This window comes from Panulirus ornatus, chromosome 56 (genome assembly GCF_036320965.1).
Source record: "Panulirus ornatus isolate Po-2019 chromosome 56, ASM3632096v1, whole genome shotgun sequence".
NCBI lineage: Eukaryota > Metazoa > Arthropoda > Malacostraca > Decapoda > Palinuridae > Panulirus > Panulirus ornatus.
In genome coordinates, this window is record NC_092279.1 from 34,160,562 (window position 1) to 34,175,746 (window position 15,185).

General features: G+C 37.7%; 1 protein-coding gene across 1 annotated transcript in view; it reads left to right on the forward strand.

Moving 5' to 3' along the window:
* The window catches only part of LOC139765806 (glutamate receptor-like), a 50,620-nt gene extending 39,589 nt beyond the window's left edge, over positions 1-11,031 (forward strand). The window contains exons 5-7 of the mRNA XM_071693598.1: positions 4,722-4,873; positions 7,129-7,239; positions 10,830-11,031. Coding sequence (XP_071549699.1) covers positions 4,722-4,873; positions 7,129-7,239; positions 10,830-11,031 — 465 coding nt within the window. The remainder of the gene's footprint in view (positions 1-4,721; positions 4,874-7,128; positions 7,240-10,829) is intronic.
* The last annotated feature ends 4,154 nt before the right edge of the window (positions 11,032-15,185 follow it).

Below are 15,185 nucleotides of genomic sequence, written 5' to 3' on the forward strand. Positions count from 1 at the left end.
TATATACATACGTCCACTCACGCAAATATACATACCTACACAGCTTTCCATGGTTTACTCCAGACGCTTCACATGCCCTGATTCAATCCACTGACAGCACGTCGACCCCGGTATAGCATATGATCAAATTCACTCTATTCCTTGCCCTCCTTTCACCCTCCTGCATGTTCAGGCCCCGATCACACAAAATCTTTTTCACTCCATCTTTCCACCTCCAATTTGGTCTCCCACTTCTCCTCGTTCCCTCCACCTCCGACACATATATCCTATTGGTCAATCTTTCATCACTTATTCTCTCCATGTGCCCAAACCATTTCAAAACACCCTCCTCTGCTCTCTCAACCACGCTCTTTTTATTTCCACACATCTCTCTTACCCTTACATTACTTACTCGATCAAACCACCTCACATCACATATTGTCCTCAAACATCTCATTTCCAGCACATCCACCCTCCTGCGCACAACTCTATCCATAGCCTACGCCTCGCAACCATACAACATTGTTGGAACCACTATTCCTTCAAACATACCCATCTTTGCTTTCCGAGATAATGTTCTCGACTTTCTTCAAGGCTCCCATGATTTTCGCCCCCTCCCCCACCGTATCATTCGCTTCCGCTTCCATGGTTCCATCCGCTGCCAGATCTACTCCCAGATATCTAAAACACTTTACTTCCTCCAGTTTTTCTCCATTCAAATTTACCTCCTAATTAACTTGACCCTCAACCCTACTCTACCTAATAACCTTGCTCTTATTCACATTTACTCTTAACTTTCTTCTTTCACACACTTTACCAAACTCAGTCACCAGCTTTTGCAGTTTCTCACATGTATCAGCCACCAGCGCTGTATCATCAGCGAACAACAACTGACTCACTTCCCAAGCTCTCTCATCCACAACAGACTGCATACTTGCCCCTCTTTCCAAAACTCTTGCATTCACCTCCCTAACAACCCCATCCATAAACAAATTAAACAACCATGGAGACATCACACACCCCTGCCGCAAACCAACATTCACTGAGAACCAATCACTTTCCTCTCTTCCTACACGTACACATGCCTTACATCGTTTATAAATACTTTTCACTGCTTCTAACAACTTACCTCCCACACCATATATTCTTAATACCTTCCACAGAGTATCTCTATCAACTCTATCATATGCCTTCTCCAATTCCATAAATGCTACATACAAATCCATTTGTTTTTCTAAGTATTTCTCGCATACATTCTTCAAAGCAAACACCTGATGCACACATCCTCTACCACTTCTGAAACCACACTGCTCTTCCCCAATCTGATGCTCTGTACATACCTTCACCCTCTCAATCAATACCATCCCATATAATTTACCAGGAATACTCAACAAACTTATACCTCTGTAATTTCAGCACTCACTCTTATCCCCTTTGCCTTTGTACAATGGCACTAAGCAAGCATTCCGCCAATCCTCAGTCACCTCACCATGAATCATACATACATTAAATAACCTTACCAAACAGTCAACAATACAGGCACCCCCTTTTTTAATAACTTCCACTGCAATATCATCCAAACCTGCTGCCTTGCCGGCTTTCATCTTCCGTAAAGCTTTTACTACCTATTCTCTATTTACCAAATCATTTTCCCTAACCCTCTCACTTTGCAGACCACCTCGACCAAAACACCCTACATCTGCCACTCTATCATCAAACACATTCAACAAACCTTCAAAATACTCACTCCATCTCCTTCTCACATCACCTCTACTTGTTATCACCTCCCCATCAGCCTACTTCACTGAAGTTCCCATTTGCTCCCTTGTCTTACTCACTTTATTTACCCCCTTCCAAAACATCTTTTCATTCTCCCTGAAATTTAATGATACTCTCTCACCCCAACTATCATTTGCCCTCTTTTTCACCTCTTGTACGTTTCTCTTGACCTCCTGCCTCTTTCTTTCATACCTCTCCCACTCATTTGCAATTTTTCCCTGCAAAAATCGTCCAAATGCCTCTCTCTTCTCTTTCACTAATAATCTTACTTCCTCATCCCACCACTCACTACCTTTTCTAATCAACCCACCTCCCACGCGTCTCATGCCACAAGCATCTTTTGCGCAAGCCATCACTGCTTCCCTAAATACATCCCATTCCTCCCCCACTCCCCTTACCTCCTTTGTTCTCATCTTTTTCCATTCTATACTCAGTCTCTCCTGGTACTTCCTCACACAAGTCTCCTTCCCAAGCTCATTTACTCTCACCACCCTCTTCACTCCAACATTCTCTCTTCTTTTCTGAAAACCCCCACAAATCTTCACCCTCGCCTCCACAAGATAATGGTCAGACATCCCTCCAGTTGCACCTCTCAGCACATTAACATCCAAAAGTTTCTCTTTCGTGCGGCTATCAATTAACACGTGATCCAATAACGCTGTCTGGCTATCTCTCCTACTTACATACGTATACTTATGTATATCTCGCTTTTTTAAACAGGTATTCCCAATAACCAACCCTTTTTCAGCACATAAATTTACAAGTTCTTCACCATTTCCATTTACAACAATGAACACTCCATATATACCAATTCTTCCCTCAACTGCCACATTACTCACCTTTGGATTCAAATCACCCATCACTATAACCCGATCTTGTGTATCAAAACCACTAACACACTCATTCAGCTACTCCCAAAACACTTGCCTCTCATGATCTTTCTTCTCATGCCCAGGTGCATATGCACCAATAATCACCCATCTCTCTCCATCAACTTTCAGTTTTACCCATATCAATCTAGAATTTACTTTCTTACACTGTATGACATACTTCCACAACTCCTGATTCAGGAGTAGTGCTACGCCTTACCTTGCTCTTGTCCTCTCACTAGCCCCTGACTTTACTCCCAAGACATTCCCAAACCATTCTTCCCCTTTACCCTTGAGCTTCGTTTCACTCAGAGCCAAAACATCTCTGTTCCTCTTCTCAAACATACTACCTATCTCTCCTTTTTTCTCATCTAGGTTACATCCACACACATTTAGACACCCCAATCTGAGCCTTCTAGGAGGATGAGCACTCCTCGCGTGACTCCTTCTTCTGTTTCCCATTTTAGAAAGTTAAAATACAAGGAAGGGAGGGTTTCTGGCCCCCCCGTTCTCGACCCCTTTATTCGTCTTCTACGACACGTGAGGAATGCGTGGGAATTAGTCTTTCTCCTCTATCCCTAGGGATATATATATATATATATATATATATATATATATATATATATATATATACATATATATATATATATATATATATATATATATATATATATATATATATATATATATATATATATATATATATATATATATATATATATATATATATATATATATATATAGCCTCCCATTGACACCAAGAATCTTTTAGTTCTGCCTTTTAATAATAATTTCACTTTACTTCCCAAGTTGCTTAAATCCCTTGATGTAAATGTTGCCTTTAGCAACAATAGTACTATAAATAATATCTTAATCAGGAACTCACCAGAAAATTATCTTGGATGCATCTATAAAGTGCCATGTGGAAATTGTGATTAATCTTATTTTGGGCAGACTGGTAAGGATCTTTCTGTTATACTTAAGCAGCATAAATGTAGTATAAGAGCGGGACAAGAATCAAATGCTTTGTTTAATCACGTTAAAATCTATGATCATTTTATTGACTGGAGTAATGCCACTCAGTTATTAACACTAACTATTAACACTATATATATATATATATATATATATATATATATATATATATATATATATATATATATATATATATATATATATATATATATATATATATATATATGTATACAGAAACAGCTTGAGCTAGGTACCCAATTCACTGACCAAACTCTTGGGATGGATGAATAGCTTGATTGACTGTGGATCGACTGTAGTCAACAGGATTCGAGCTTATTCGCTCGACCCTGGCCGGCCTGTGAATGCATCACGGTTAGGAGCGCGAACCGCTACACCACGAAGGTCCTAATTGATCAGGTTGCAAGAGAAGAAGGAAGGATGATTACAAAGGTGGTCTTGGTTCAGGGCCAGAGAGATTTGCTGGGACAGGATGTGAGATCAGTACAATCATTTTTTATGTATTGATTTTACAATGAATCGGAGGAGAGATGAAGGCGGCGAGCGACTTTGGGTAGAGGAAGAAATTCATGGACCATTTTACTCCATCGCTGATGCTGCAGCCATGAGAGCAGGAGAGGACAAACTATGACTGAAGATGATAGCAAGTGGACGATGGGATGTAGAATTATATCTCAACCCAGACATACTCCCGACCAGCAAAAGAATTCCTTTTTTAGGGAAAGTCAAGGATGAGCCACGAGGTCTCCCACAGTGCCAAAGATAACGTTTCAGGGGGAGACAGAGAGGGTGAGCGAATCCAATCAGAAGTGGACAGTATGAAGCTTGAAAGCGTTCACAATTAACAAAGAGGTCGAATGAGTTGGTAGAGGTACTCTTGTGACGGATCATACGGATATTTAAAGTCAAAGCGTGTTCACATTTGCGTCGAAAATGCTGGGTAATGCTGTGCAAAATTATTGCTATGAATCATACATTTCTCGATATTGCTGTTAAACGAAGAAATTCGTTTATGATTAGAAAAATCTTGTCAAAGACTCTATAGTTTTACACACCTTAACCATTAGTACAGTCAAGTACAATAATGGTTTTCACTTGCAGGAGTCTGGGGAGCCGGTGAGGCAAAAGGTGGTAACAGGAATGTCTGGCACTTTCCCTGACTGCTGGGCGGCGCGAGAGGCCATCGCTAGCGGGGAGTACGCCGCCGTCTGTGACGAGACCACCATAAAGATGGCTATGTCCTGGGATTTCAGGTGATCCACATAACGTGTTGTAGGTAGTGGGTCTGTAAGAGGCATGTTTCTACTATGATGATAGGTAGAGCCCAGATGTTGAGGCCGAATTCCATAAAATTCCTATTTCTTCAATTTCAAAATAGAATTGTCAATTTTCTCTTATGCGTATTTTGCCCATTTCCATTGATTTTTATATAATTCTGGTATAATAAAAATACTAAATATTTTTGAATTATTTCTTGGATCTTTTTAAAGAAATCAGATTTCATTGTTCTTTCCAATAATGAAATTCCTTGATGTAGAAATCGACGGGTGTGTTTTTGACCAGCGTGGCCTGAACACGACCGTTATCAGTCAGTTCTCTTTCAAACGCAAGTAGACACATTGTACTAATATTGCCCCAGGTGAATGAGACTTTTGAGTGCAATGCTGTTCTTACTCACAAGAAAAAATAGAATCTTATAATTGAATATGTTCACAGAGGTGCAAGGTTTTCATCAAATGTAAATAACTGCTTGTTTTTTTTTGTTTCTTTTTACTCAAGAAAGGAATAAAGTATAATCGAGAGAATCTAAGGAAGTAATGTCATTCTGAGGCCGATGAACGTGATTTGTTTGATTAGGTAGTCTTTAAAAGGAAATCTGATATTTGTGCTGAAAAATTCAATATTTTCAGTATCTACTTTCTATGTTAGCTGAGACGGCACGAACAACTGAGGCCGTAATCAAGGCCATTTCATTAACGATATATATATATATATATATATATATATATATATATATATATATATATATATATATATATATATATATATATATATATATATATATATATATATATATATATATATATATATATATATATATATATATATATATATATATATATATATATATATATATTTATATACATATATATATATATATATATATATATATATATATATATATATATATATATATATATATATATATATATATATATATATATATATATATATATATATATATATATATATATATATATATATATATATATCAAGGTTATTAGGTACAGTAGGGTTGAGGGTCAAGTCAATTGGGAGGTAAGTTTGAATGGAGAAAAACTGGAGGAAGTAAAGAGTTTTAGATATCTGGGAGTGGATCTGGCAGCGGATGGAACCATGGAAGCGGAAGTGGATCATAGGGTGGGGGAGGGGGCCATATACATATATATATATATATATATATATATATATATATATATATATATATATATATATATATATATATATATATATATATATACATATATATATATGGCCTTTGTTGTCTTTTCTATCGCTATCTCGCGCGCATGCCATGGAGGGGGTTATCATTTCATGAGTGGTGGGTTGGCGACGGGAATTAATACAGGCAGTAAGTATGAATTATGTACATGTGTATATATGTATATGTGTCTGTATATATATATATATGTATGTATACGTTGCAAAGTATAGGTATGTATATTCTCGTTTGTTGACGTGTATGTATATACATGTGCATATGGGTGGGTTGGGCCATTCTTTCGTCTGTTTCCTTGCGATACTTCGCTAACGCGATAAGCAGAGACAAAGTATAATAAATGAAATAGAATATTTATACCCCAGCAGCTTGACCCAGGTACCTATTTTATCGACCAACCTCTAGTGGTGGATGGATCGATGGGTTGACTGTGCACCGACTTCCGCAACCAGGATTCGAGACTATGAGCTTAACTTTGGTGTGTTCGTTGCAAGTGTTAAGATTAGAATTTCAGAAGGAGCTAAGGATATCATTTTGTTATGGTGGAACCTGTGAAATCAGATTCAAATCAGAAAATCTATATAAAAAATCTGATTTTGAAAAAAACTGAGAGGTTTTCAATTATTCATTTTACTTATAGTGTTCTAATATTGTCTAATATTTGTATTGGTTCTGTTGCCTATCTTGGCGGTCTTTCTTACCTATTTGGCTGCCTGTACTTTTTCTGAAGATCTTAAGTAGCTAATTATCTGGGCTTTACTGATCAAAAACATTTTTTTCTTTTTTTTTAACCGAAAGGCAAATGCTCCTACGTGGACATCGATGTTTATCCTGAAATATATTTTCGTCTGAGAATTGAATTATTTAAAATTTCTCTGTTGCTACAAAGACTGGTTACTAAATTTCATGATAAAAAAGATAAAGTAATGTTTCAGTTTATCTGTAGTGAGGATCATTAGTTATCATTTATCATGATATGGTTTCCGTGTCATATTTGTTCCTTTTCAGCACACATGGGAAGTGTCACATGTACATCGCCAAGCAGAGGGTCTACACTAACGCGATCATGGCAATGGCTTTCAAGAGAAACTCGTCCTATCTCCCAAGTGTCAATAAAATGTAAGTTTTGTCGATGCAGGACAACAGCCGAGCGTGGTAAGGCTGTCAGACTTTCCGTAATATTGCGTCAGGTTTCTCTAACATTGTTTAGATAAAAGATTTACTGATACACAAACACGGAAAATATGTGACTACTTTTTTTAGATGTGTAGTTTTATACTCAAGAAAATATGTGTTTCTCTTCTAATGATAACAATTCTCTGAACCTAAACGACTTTACAATATCAACTCTCTGTACTGATTACTGAGTTAATTCAATTATCTTAGTGAATTCAAGAGTCGGATATATATATATATATATATATATATATATATATATATATATATATATATATATATATATATATATATATATATATTATTATTATACTTTATATCTGTTTCCCGCGGTAGCGAGGTAGCACAATGATACAGACGAAAGAAATGGCCCAACCCACCCGCAGACATGTATGTCCACACACGCACATATATATACCTATACATCTCAGCGTATACATATAAATACATACACACTCATGTGCATATATACATATGTACAGAATTCATACTTGCTGCTTTTATTCATTCCTGTCACCATCCCGCCACACATGAAATGACACACCTCTCCCCTCGCACGCGCGCGAGGTAGCGCTAGGAAAATTCAACAAAGGCCACATTCGTTCACACTCAGTCTCTAGCTGTCATGTATAATAAATCGAAGCCGCAGCTCCTTTTCCACGTCCAGGCCCACTAAGATTCCCATGGTGTACCACAGACGCTTCATATGGCTTGGTTCAAGCCATTGACAGCACGTCGACCCCGTTATACCACATCGTTCCAATTCACTATATTCCTTGCACGCCTTTCAACCTCCTGCATGTTCAGGCCCCGATCGCTCAAACTCTTTTTCACTCCATCCTTCCACATTCAATTTGATCTCCAACTTCTACTCATTCCCTCCACATCTGACACATATATCTTCTTTGTCAATCTTTCCTCACTCATTCCCTCCATGTGACCAATACACCCTCTTCTGCTCCCTCAACCACACTCTTTCTATTACCAGACATCTCTCTTACCCTTTCATTACTTAATCGATCAAACCACCTCAAACATCTCACTTCCAACACATCTACCCTCCTCCGCACAACCCTATCTATAGCCCACGCCTCGCAACCGTAAAACATTGTTGGAAACACTATTCCTTCAAACATAACCATTTTTACTTTCCGAGATAACGTTCTAGCCTTCCACACATTCTTCAACGCTCCCAGAACTTTCGTCCCCTTCCCCACCTTGTGACTCACTTCCGCTTCCATGGTTCCATCCCCTGCCAAATCCACTCCCAGATATCTAAAACACTTCACTTCCTCCAGTTTTTCTCCATTTAAACTTACCTCCCAATTGACTTGTCCCTCAGCCCTACTGTACCTAATATACTTTCTCTTATTCACAATTACGCCAGACTTTCTTCTTTCACACACTTTACCACGCTCAATCACCAGCTTCTACAGTTTCTCACCGTAATCATCCAACAGCGCTGTATCACCAGCGAACAACAACTGACTCACTTCCCAAGCCCTCTCATCCACAACAGACTGCATACTTGCCCCTCTCTCCAATCATCTTGCATTCACTTCCCTAACAGCCCCATCAATAAACAAATTAAACAACCATGGAGACATCACGCACCCCTGCCGCAAACCGACATTAACTGGGAACCAATCACTTTCCTCTCTTCCTACTCGTCCATATGCCTTACATCCTCGATAAAAACTTTTCACTGCTTCCTGCAACCTACCTCCTACACCATATATCTCTATGAACTCCATCATATGCCGTCTCCAGGTCCATAAATGCTACATACAAATCCATTTGTTTTTCTAAGTATTTCGCACATACGTTCTTCAAAGGCAAACACCTGATCCATACATACTGTAACACTTTTGAAACCACACTGCTCTTCCCAATCTGATACTGTGTACCTTGCCTTGACCCTCTCAATCAATACCCTCCCATATAATTTCCCAGAAATGCTCAACAAACTATACCTCTGTAATTTGAACACTCACCTTTATCCCCTTTGCCTTTGTACAGTGGCACTATGCATACATTCCGCTAATCCTAAGGCACTTCACCATGAGCAATTCATACATTGAATATCCTCACCAACCACTCACCCCCTTTTTTAATGAATTCCACTGCAATACCATCCAAGCCCAACGCCTTGCCGGCTTTCATCTTTCGCAAAGCTTTCACTACCTCTTCTCTGTTCACCAAACCATACTCCCTACACCTCTCACTTCGCACATCAGCTCGACCGAAAACAGCCTATATCTGCCAGTTTATCATCTACCACATTCAACAAACCTTCAAAATACTCACTCCATCTCCTTTTCACATCACCACTACTTTTTATTGCCTCCCCCTTATCCCCCTTTACCGATGTTCCCATTTGTTCTCTTGTCGTACGCACTTTATTTACCTCCTTCTAAAACATCTTTTTATTCTCCCTGAAATTTAATGATACTTTCTCACCCCAACTCTCATTTGTCCTCTTTTTCACCTCTTGCACCTTTCTCTTGACCTCCTGCCTCTTTCTTTTATACATCTCCCACTCATTTGCATATTTTCCCTGCAAACGTCAACCAAATGCCTATCTCTTCTCTCTCACTTATAATCATCCCACCACTCACTACCCTTTCTAATCTCCCCACTTCCCACGCTTCTCATGCCACAAGCATCTTTTGCGCAAGCCATCACTGCTTCCCTAAATACATCCCATTCTCCCCCCACTCCCCTTACATCCTTTGCTCTCACCTTTTTTCTTTCTGCACTCAGTCTCTTCTGGTACTTCCTCAAGCAAGTCTCCTTCCCAAGCTCCCTTACTTTCATCACTCTCTTCACCCTAACATTTTCTCTTGTTTTGTTAAAACCTCTACAAATCTTCACCTTCGCCTCCAGAAGATAATGATCAGACATCCCTTCCAGTTGCACCTCTCAGCACATTAACATCCAAAAGTCTCTATTTCACGCGCCTATCAATTAAAACGTAATCCAATAAAGCTCTTTGGCCATCTTTCCTACTTACATACGTATACTTATGTATTTCTCTCTTTTTTAAACCAAGTATTTCCAATCACCTGTACTTTTTTAGCACAGAAATCTACAAGTTCTTCACCATTTCCATTTACAACACTGAACATCCCATTTACGCCAGTATTCCCTCAACTGCCACATTACTCACCTTTGCATTCAAATCACACATCACAATAACCTGGTCTTGTGCATCGAAACCGCTAACACATTCACTTAGCTGCTCCTAAGACACTTGCCTCTCATGATCTTTCTTCTCATGCCCAGGTGCATAGGTATCAATAATCACCCATCTCTCTTTATGTACTTTCAGTTTTATTCCTATCAATCTAGAGTTTACTTTCTAACACGCTATCACATACCCCTACAACTCCTGTTTCAGGAGCAGTGTTTCTCCTTCCTTTGCTCTTGATACGCTTTGATGTTAACATGTCATCTCAAACATAATTCATCACTCCACTACACGACATTTTACGTCACTTGTCAAGGATGTGTTTCCGGCTCTCCATTTTCAGTATCCGCAGTGTAAGGCAAGCGGGTGTTGTAGCCAAGTGGCTGGAGTCTCAGGTCACCAACACCTCGTACTGCCTCCGGCCCCCTGGTGCCAGCCGTCGGGACGGCGTATCTCCTCTTAACCTTCAGTCATTCTTTGGTACACTCCTCGTCCTCCTGGGAGGTATGTTAACGTCTCTGGGGAAGTTTGCTGAAATGTTCTAGAAGGATAATCAAATCGTCTGGGAGGTTCACTGGGACCTTGACATGTTTTATGAAATCTCTTAGCAGGTATGTTGATATACATGGGAAGTATGACCAGTGCTTGGATGATGTGCTTAAAGTTTCTGCAGGTATGGTGGAGCTCTTGGAAGACACATTACCAATCTTTGATGCTACGCTAGTATGATTACAGGATACTTGTAATACTTGCGAGGTATGTTGAAATTCTTCGGAGGTTTGCGAATGTAAAGGTGTTATGTTGTCAAGCTTAGGGAGTCTACCTAGATGCCTTGTAAGTCTGCTGACCCTCTGAAGCTCTGAAGGGCATAATAAATCACTTGGAAGGGACTATTAGACTTTCCGAAGGTAATCTGAACTTTTGTATAGCATGTTAACACTGCGTCAAGATGTGATGACACGTTCAGGGAGCATTTCGTACCTCACATAAAATCATTTGGAAGTGTATATGTGATCCTGACAACTATGTTCAAACTCTCTGGAAATTCGTTAAATTTCATGTAAGATTAGTAAGTTGTCCATAGCCTTTAAAAGATGTATTGAAGCCACTTTGTCTAAGGATATACATATATCACAGGTTTTGACATCTGTTTCTTTATGTATATGTATCTGAGGTGTGTCAGTGTATTGTGGTGACACTGTTAGTGATGCGTTAACAAGATATAACGAATTTTTTAGAGGTTAGAAAAAAATTGTTCGGAGTATAGTAGTATCATAATACATGTCCAAGTTCTTAAGGGAGTTATGAGATAGTACCATTTTGATTTCACATGAAATTCTTGGGAATATGTTGAGCTTGCCTAATTACGGGTGTGTTTATGGATTATAAGATAAGGAACATGTGGGTGGATTACTATTTCTATGCTTACTGTTTACGTATTACAGGGAAGGAATTCTTACGCCTGTATTAACATGCCAGATTTCTTGACCTTGGGCATATATACACGCACAAATATATACATTCCAACCTACGCCAGCAAATAGGGTTAGATGTCCAAGAGAATATATGGAGATAAGGTAGAGGAATGGTGACTGGATGGTGCCCTGAAAATGGCTACTTTACCCTCAGTTGCTTGAAAGGAAAGAAATTTTGGCATCTAATCAGGACTCACTATTTTCTTAAAGCAGACTTAGTCATTTGTGCATTGTGAGATTTGCAATAATTCAGTGACAACAAGTATGTTCATATCAATGGAATACAAAATAATTTAGTATACAACGACCGGTGGATCCTGTCGAGGTGTTGTGACGGAGGAGGAGATTTGTTACCCTTGATCAGTGTGGAGAGAGTAGGAGGATAGATATCACAGAGAAAATTACTGTAAACGTTTCATTCTATATAAAGAGAAATGTAAAGAAACTGTTGGACTGGGCTCACAGGCTGGAAATGAAATGAAAAACTTTATATATCAGCAGTAAAGAGATATAAAGCTACAATAAGAATTCTCGACTCACTAAAAGCAACGAGGAAAAATGCTTGTGAGTAATATTCTCTTTATCTAAAGCCAGATACGCAGTGGACAGAAGTAGCTAAATTAGCGAAAATAATTCTTGCATTTACAGGTAGGGATATCGAACTATCGAAGTCCAGAGAAATTACCGTCCCTCTATGCAAATCACTGGTGCGTAACCATCTTCATTAATGTGTTAGGTTTCTGCCACCCTAATTAAACGAAATAAGATAGAAATAATGGAGAGTACAAATATGAATAAACGAGATGATTCCCAGAGTGAGAAACAAATCCTATGAGAGTTGATCAAACGACTTAAACCTATTTTGTTAAAAAAGAAAAGGGTAAGAAATAATCTAATACACCTATTCAAAATTATCAGAGGCTTCAATGATTTTGACCTAACAAACTGCTAAAGGATACATTCGTCTGATTTCACTCTTAGCAATGGTTACAACCTTGTGGGCAAACGTCTACTTCGGATGCTGATTATATTTCCCTCATTAAAATTAGATATGGGTAATTCACTGATTAGAGCGGTTCAAAGAAGTGCCATAGTTACGTTCAAGAACAGACTTCATGATTATTTTGCTTCAAATTCACTACTGATGAACTACACCTCCTTAGCCACATGAAACATTTACAGTAATTTTCTCTGTGATATCTGTCCTCCTACTCTCTCCAGACTGATCAAGGGTTACAAATCTCCTCCTCTGTCACAACAGCCTCGAATGGAGCCACCGGTCTTTGTATACTGAATTCCTTTGTATTCCACTGATATGAACATACTTGTTATCACTGAATTACTGGAAACCTCACAATGCACAAATAACTAAGTCTGCTTTAAGGAAATAGGGAGTCCTGATTAGATGCCAAAATTTCTTTTGGGGACAATATGTGTGTGAGGTGGTTTGCCCTAGTAAGTAATGAAAGGGTAAGAGAGATGTGTGGAATGAAAAGAGTGTGGTTGTTAGAGCAGAAGAGAGTGTGTTGAAATGGTTTGGACTCATGGAGAGAATGAGCGAGGAAAGATTGACAAAGAGGATATGTGTCAGAGGTGGAGGGAAGAAGGAGAAGCGGGAGACAAAATTGGAGATGGAACAATGGAGTGAAAAAGATTTTGAGCGATCGGGGCCTGAACATAGAGGAGGATGAAAAGCGTGCAAGGAATAGAGTGAAATGGAACGACGTAGTACACCGGGGTCGACGTGCTGTCAGTGGATTGAATCAGGGCATGTGAAGTGTCTGGGGTGAAAAATGGAAAAGTCTGTGCCTGGATGTGGAAAGAGAGCTGTGGTTTCGGCGCATTACAAATGGCAGCTGGAGACTGAGTGTGAACGGATATGGCCTTTTTCTCTTTTCCTTGCACTACCTTGCTGGTGGGGGAGGAGGAGGAGGATGGGGGGGTGATTCTATTTCATGTGTGGCGGGATGGCGACGGAAATGGATGAAGGCAGCAAGTATGAATATGTACATGAGTATATATGTATACATACATATGTATACATACATATGTATACATACATATGTATACATACATATGTATACATACATATGTATACATACATATGTATACATACATATGTATACATACATATGTATACATACATATGTATACATACATATGTATACATACATATGTATACATACATATGTATACATACATATGTATACATACATATGTATACATACATATGTATACATACATATGTATACATACATATGTATACATACATATGTATACATACATATGTATACATACATATGTATACATACATATGTATACATACATATGTATACATACATATGTATACATACATATGTATACATACATATGTATACATACATATGTATACATACATATGTATACATACATATGTATACATACATATGTATACATACATATGTATACATACATATGTATACATACATATGTATACATACATATGTATACATACATATGTATACATACATATGTATACATACATATGTATACATACATATGTATACATACATATGTATACATACATATGTATACATACATATGTATACATACATATGTATACATACATATGTATACATACATATGTATACATACATATGTATACATACATATGTATACATACATATGTATACATACATATGTATACATACATATGTATACATACATATGTATACATACATATGTATACATACATATGTATACATACATATGTATACATACATATGTATACATACATATGTATACATACATATGTATACATACATATGTATACATACATATGTATACATACATATGTATACATACATATGTATACATACATATGTATACATACATATGTATACATACATATGTATACATACATATGTATACATACATATGTATACATACATATGTATACATACATATGTATACATACATATGTATACATACATATGTATACATACATATGTATACATACATATGTATACATACATATGTATACATACATATGTATACATACATATGTATACATACATATGTATACATACATATGTATACATACATATGTATACATACATATGTATACATACATATGTATACATACATATGTATACATACATATGTATACATACATATGTATACATACATATGTATACATACATATGTATACATACATATGTATACATACATATGTATACATACAT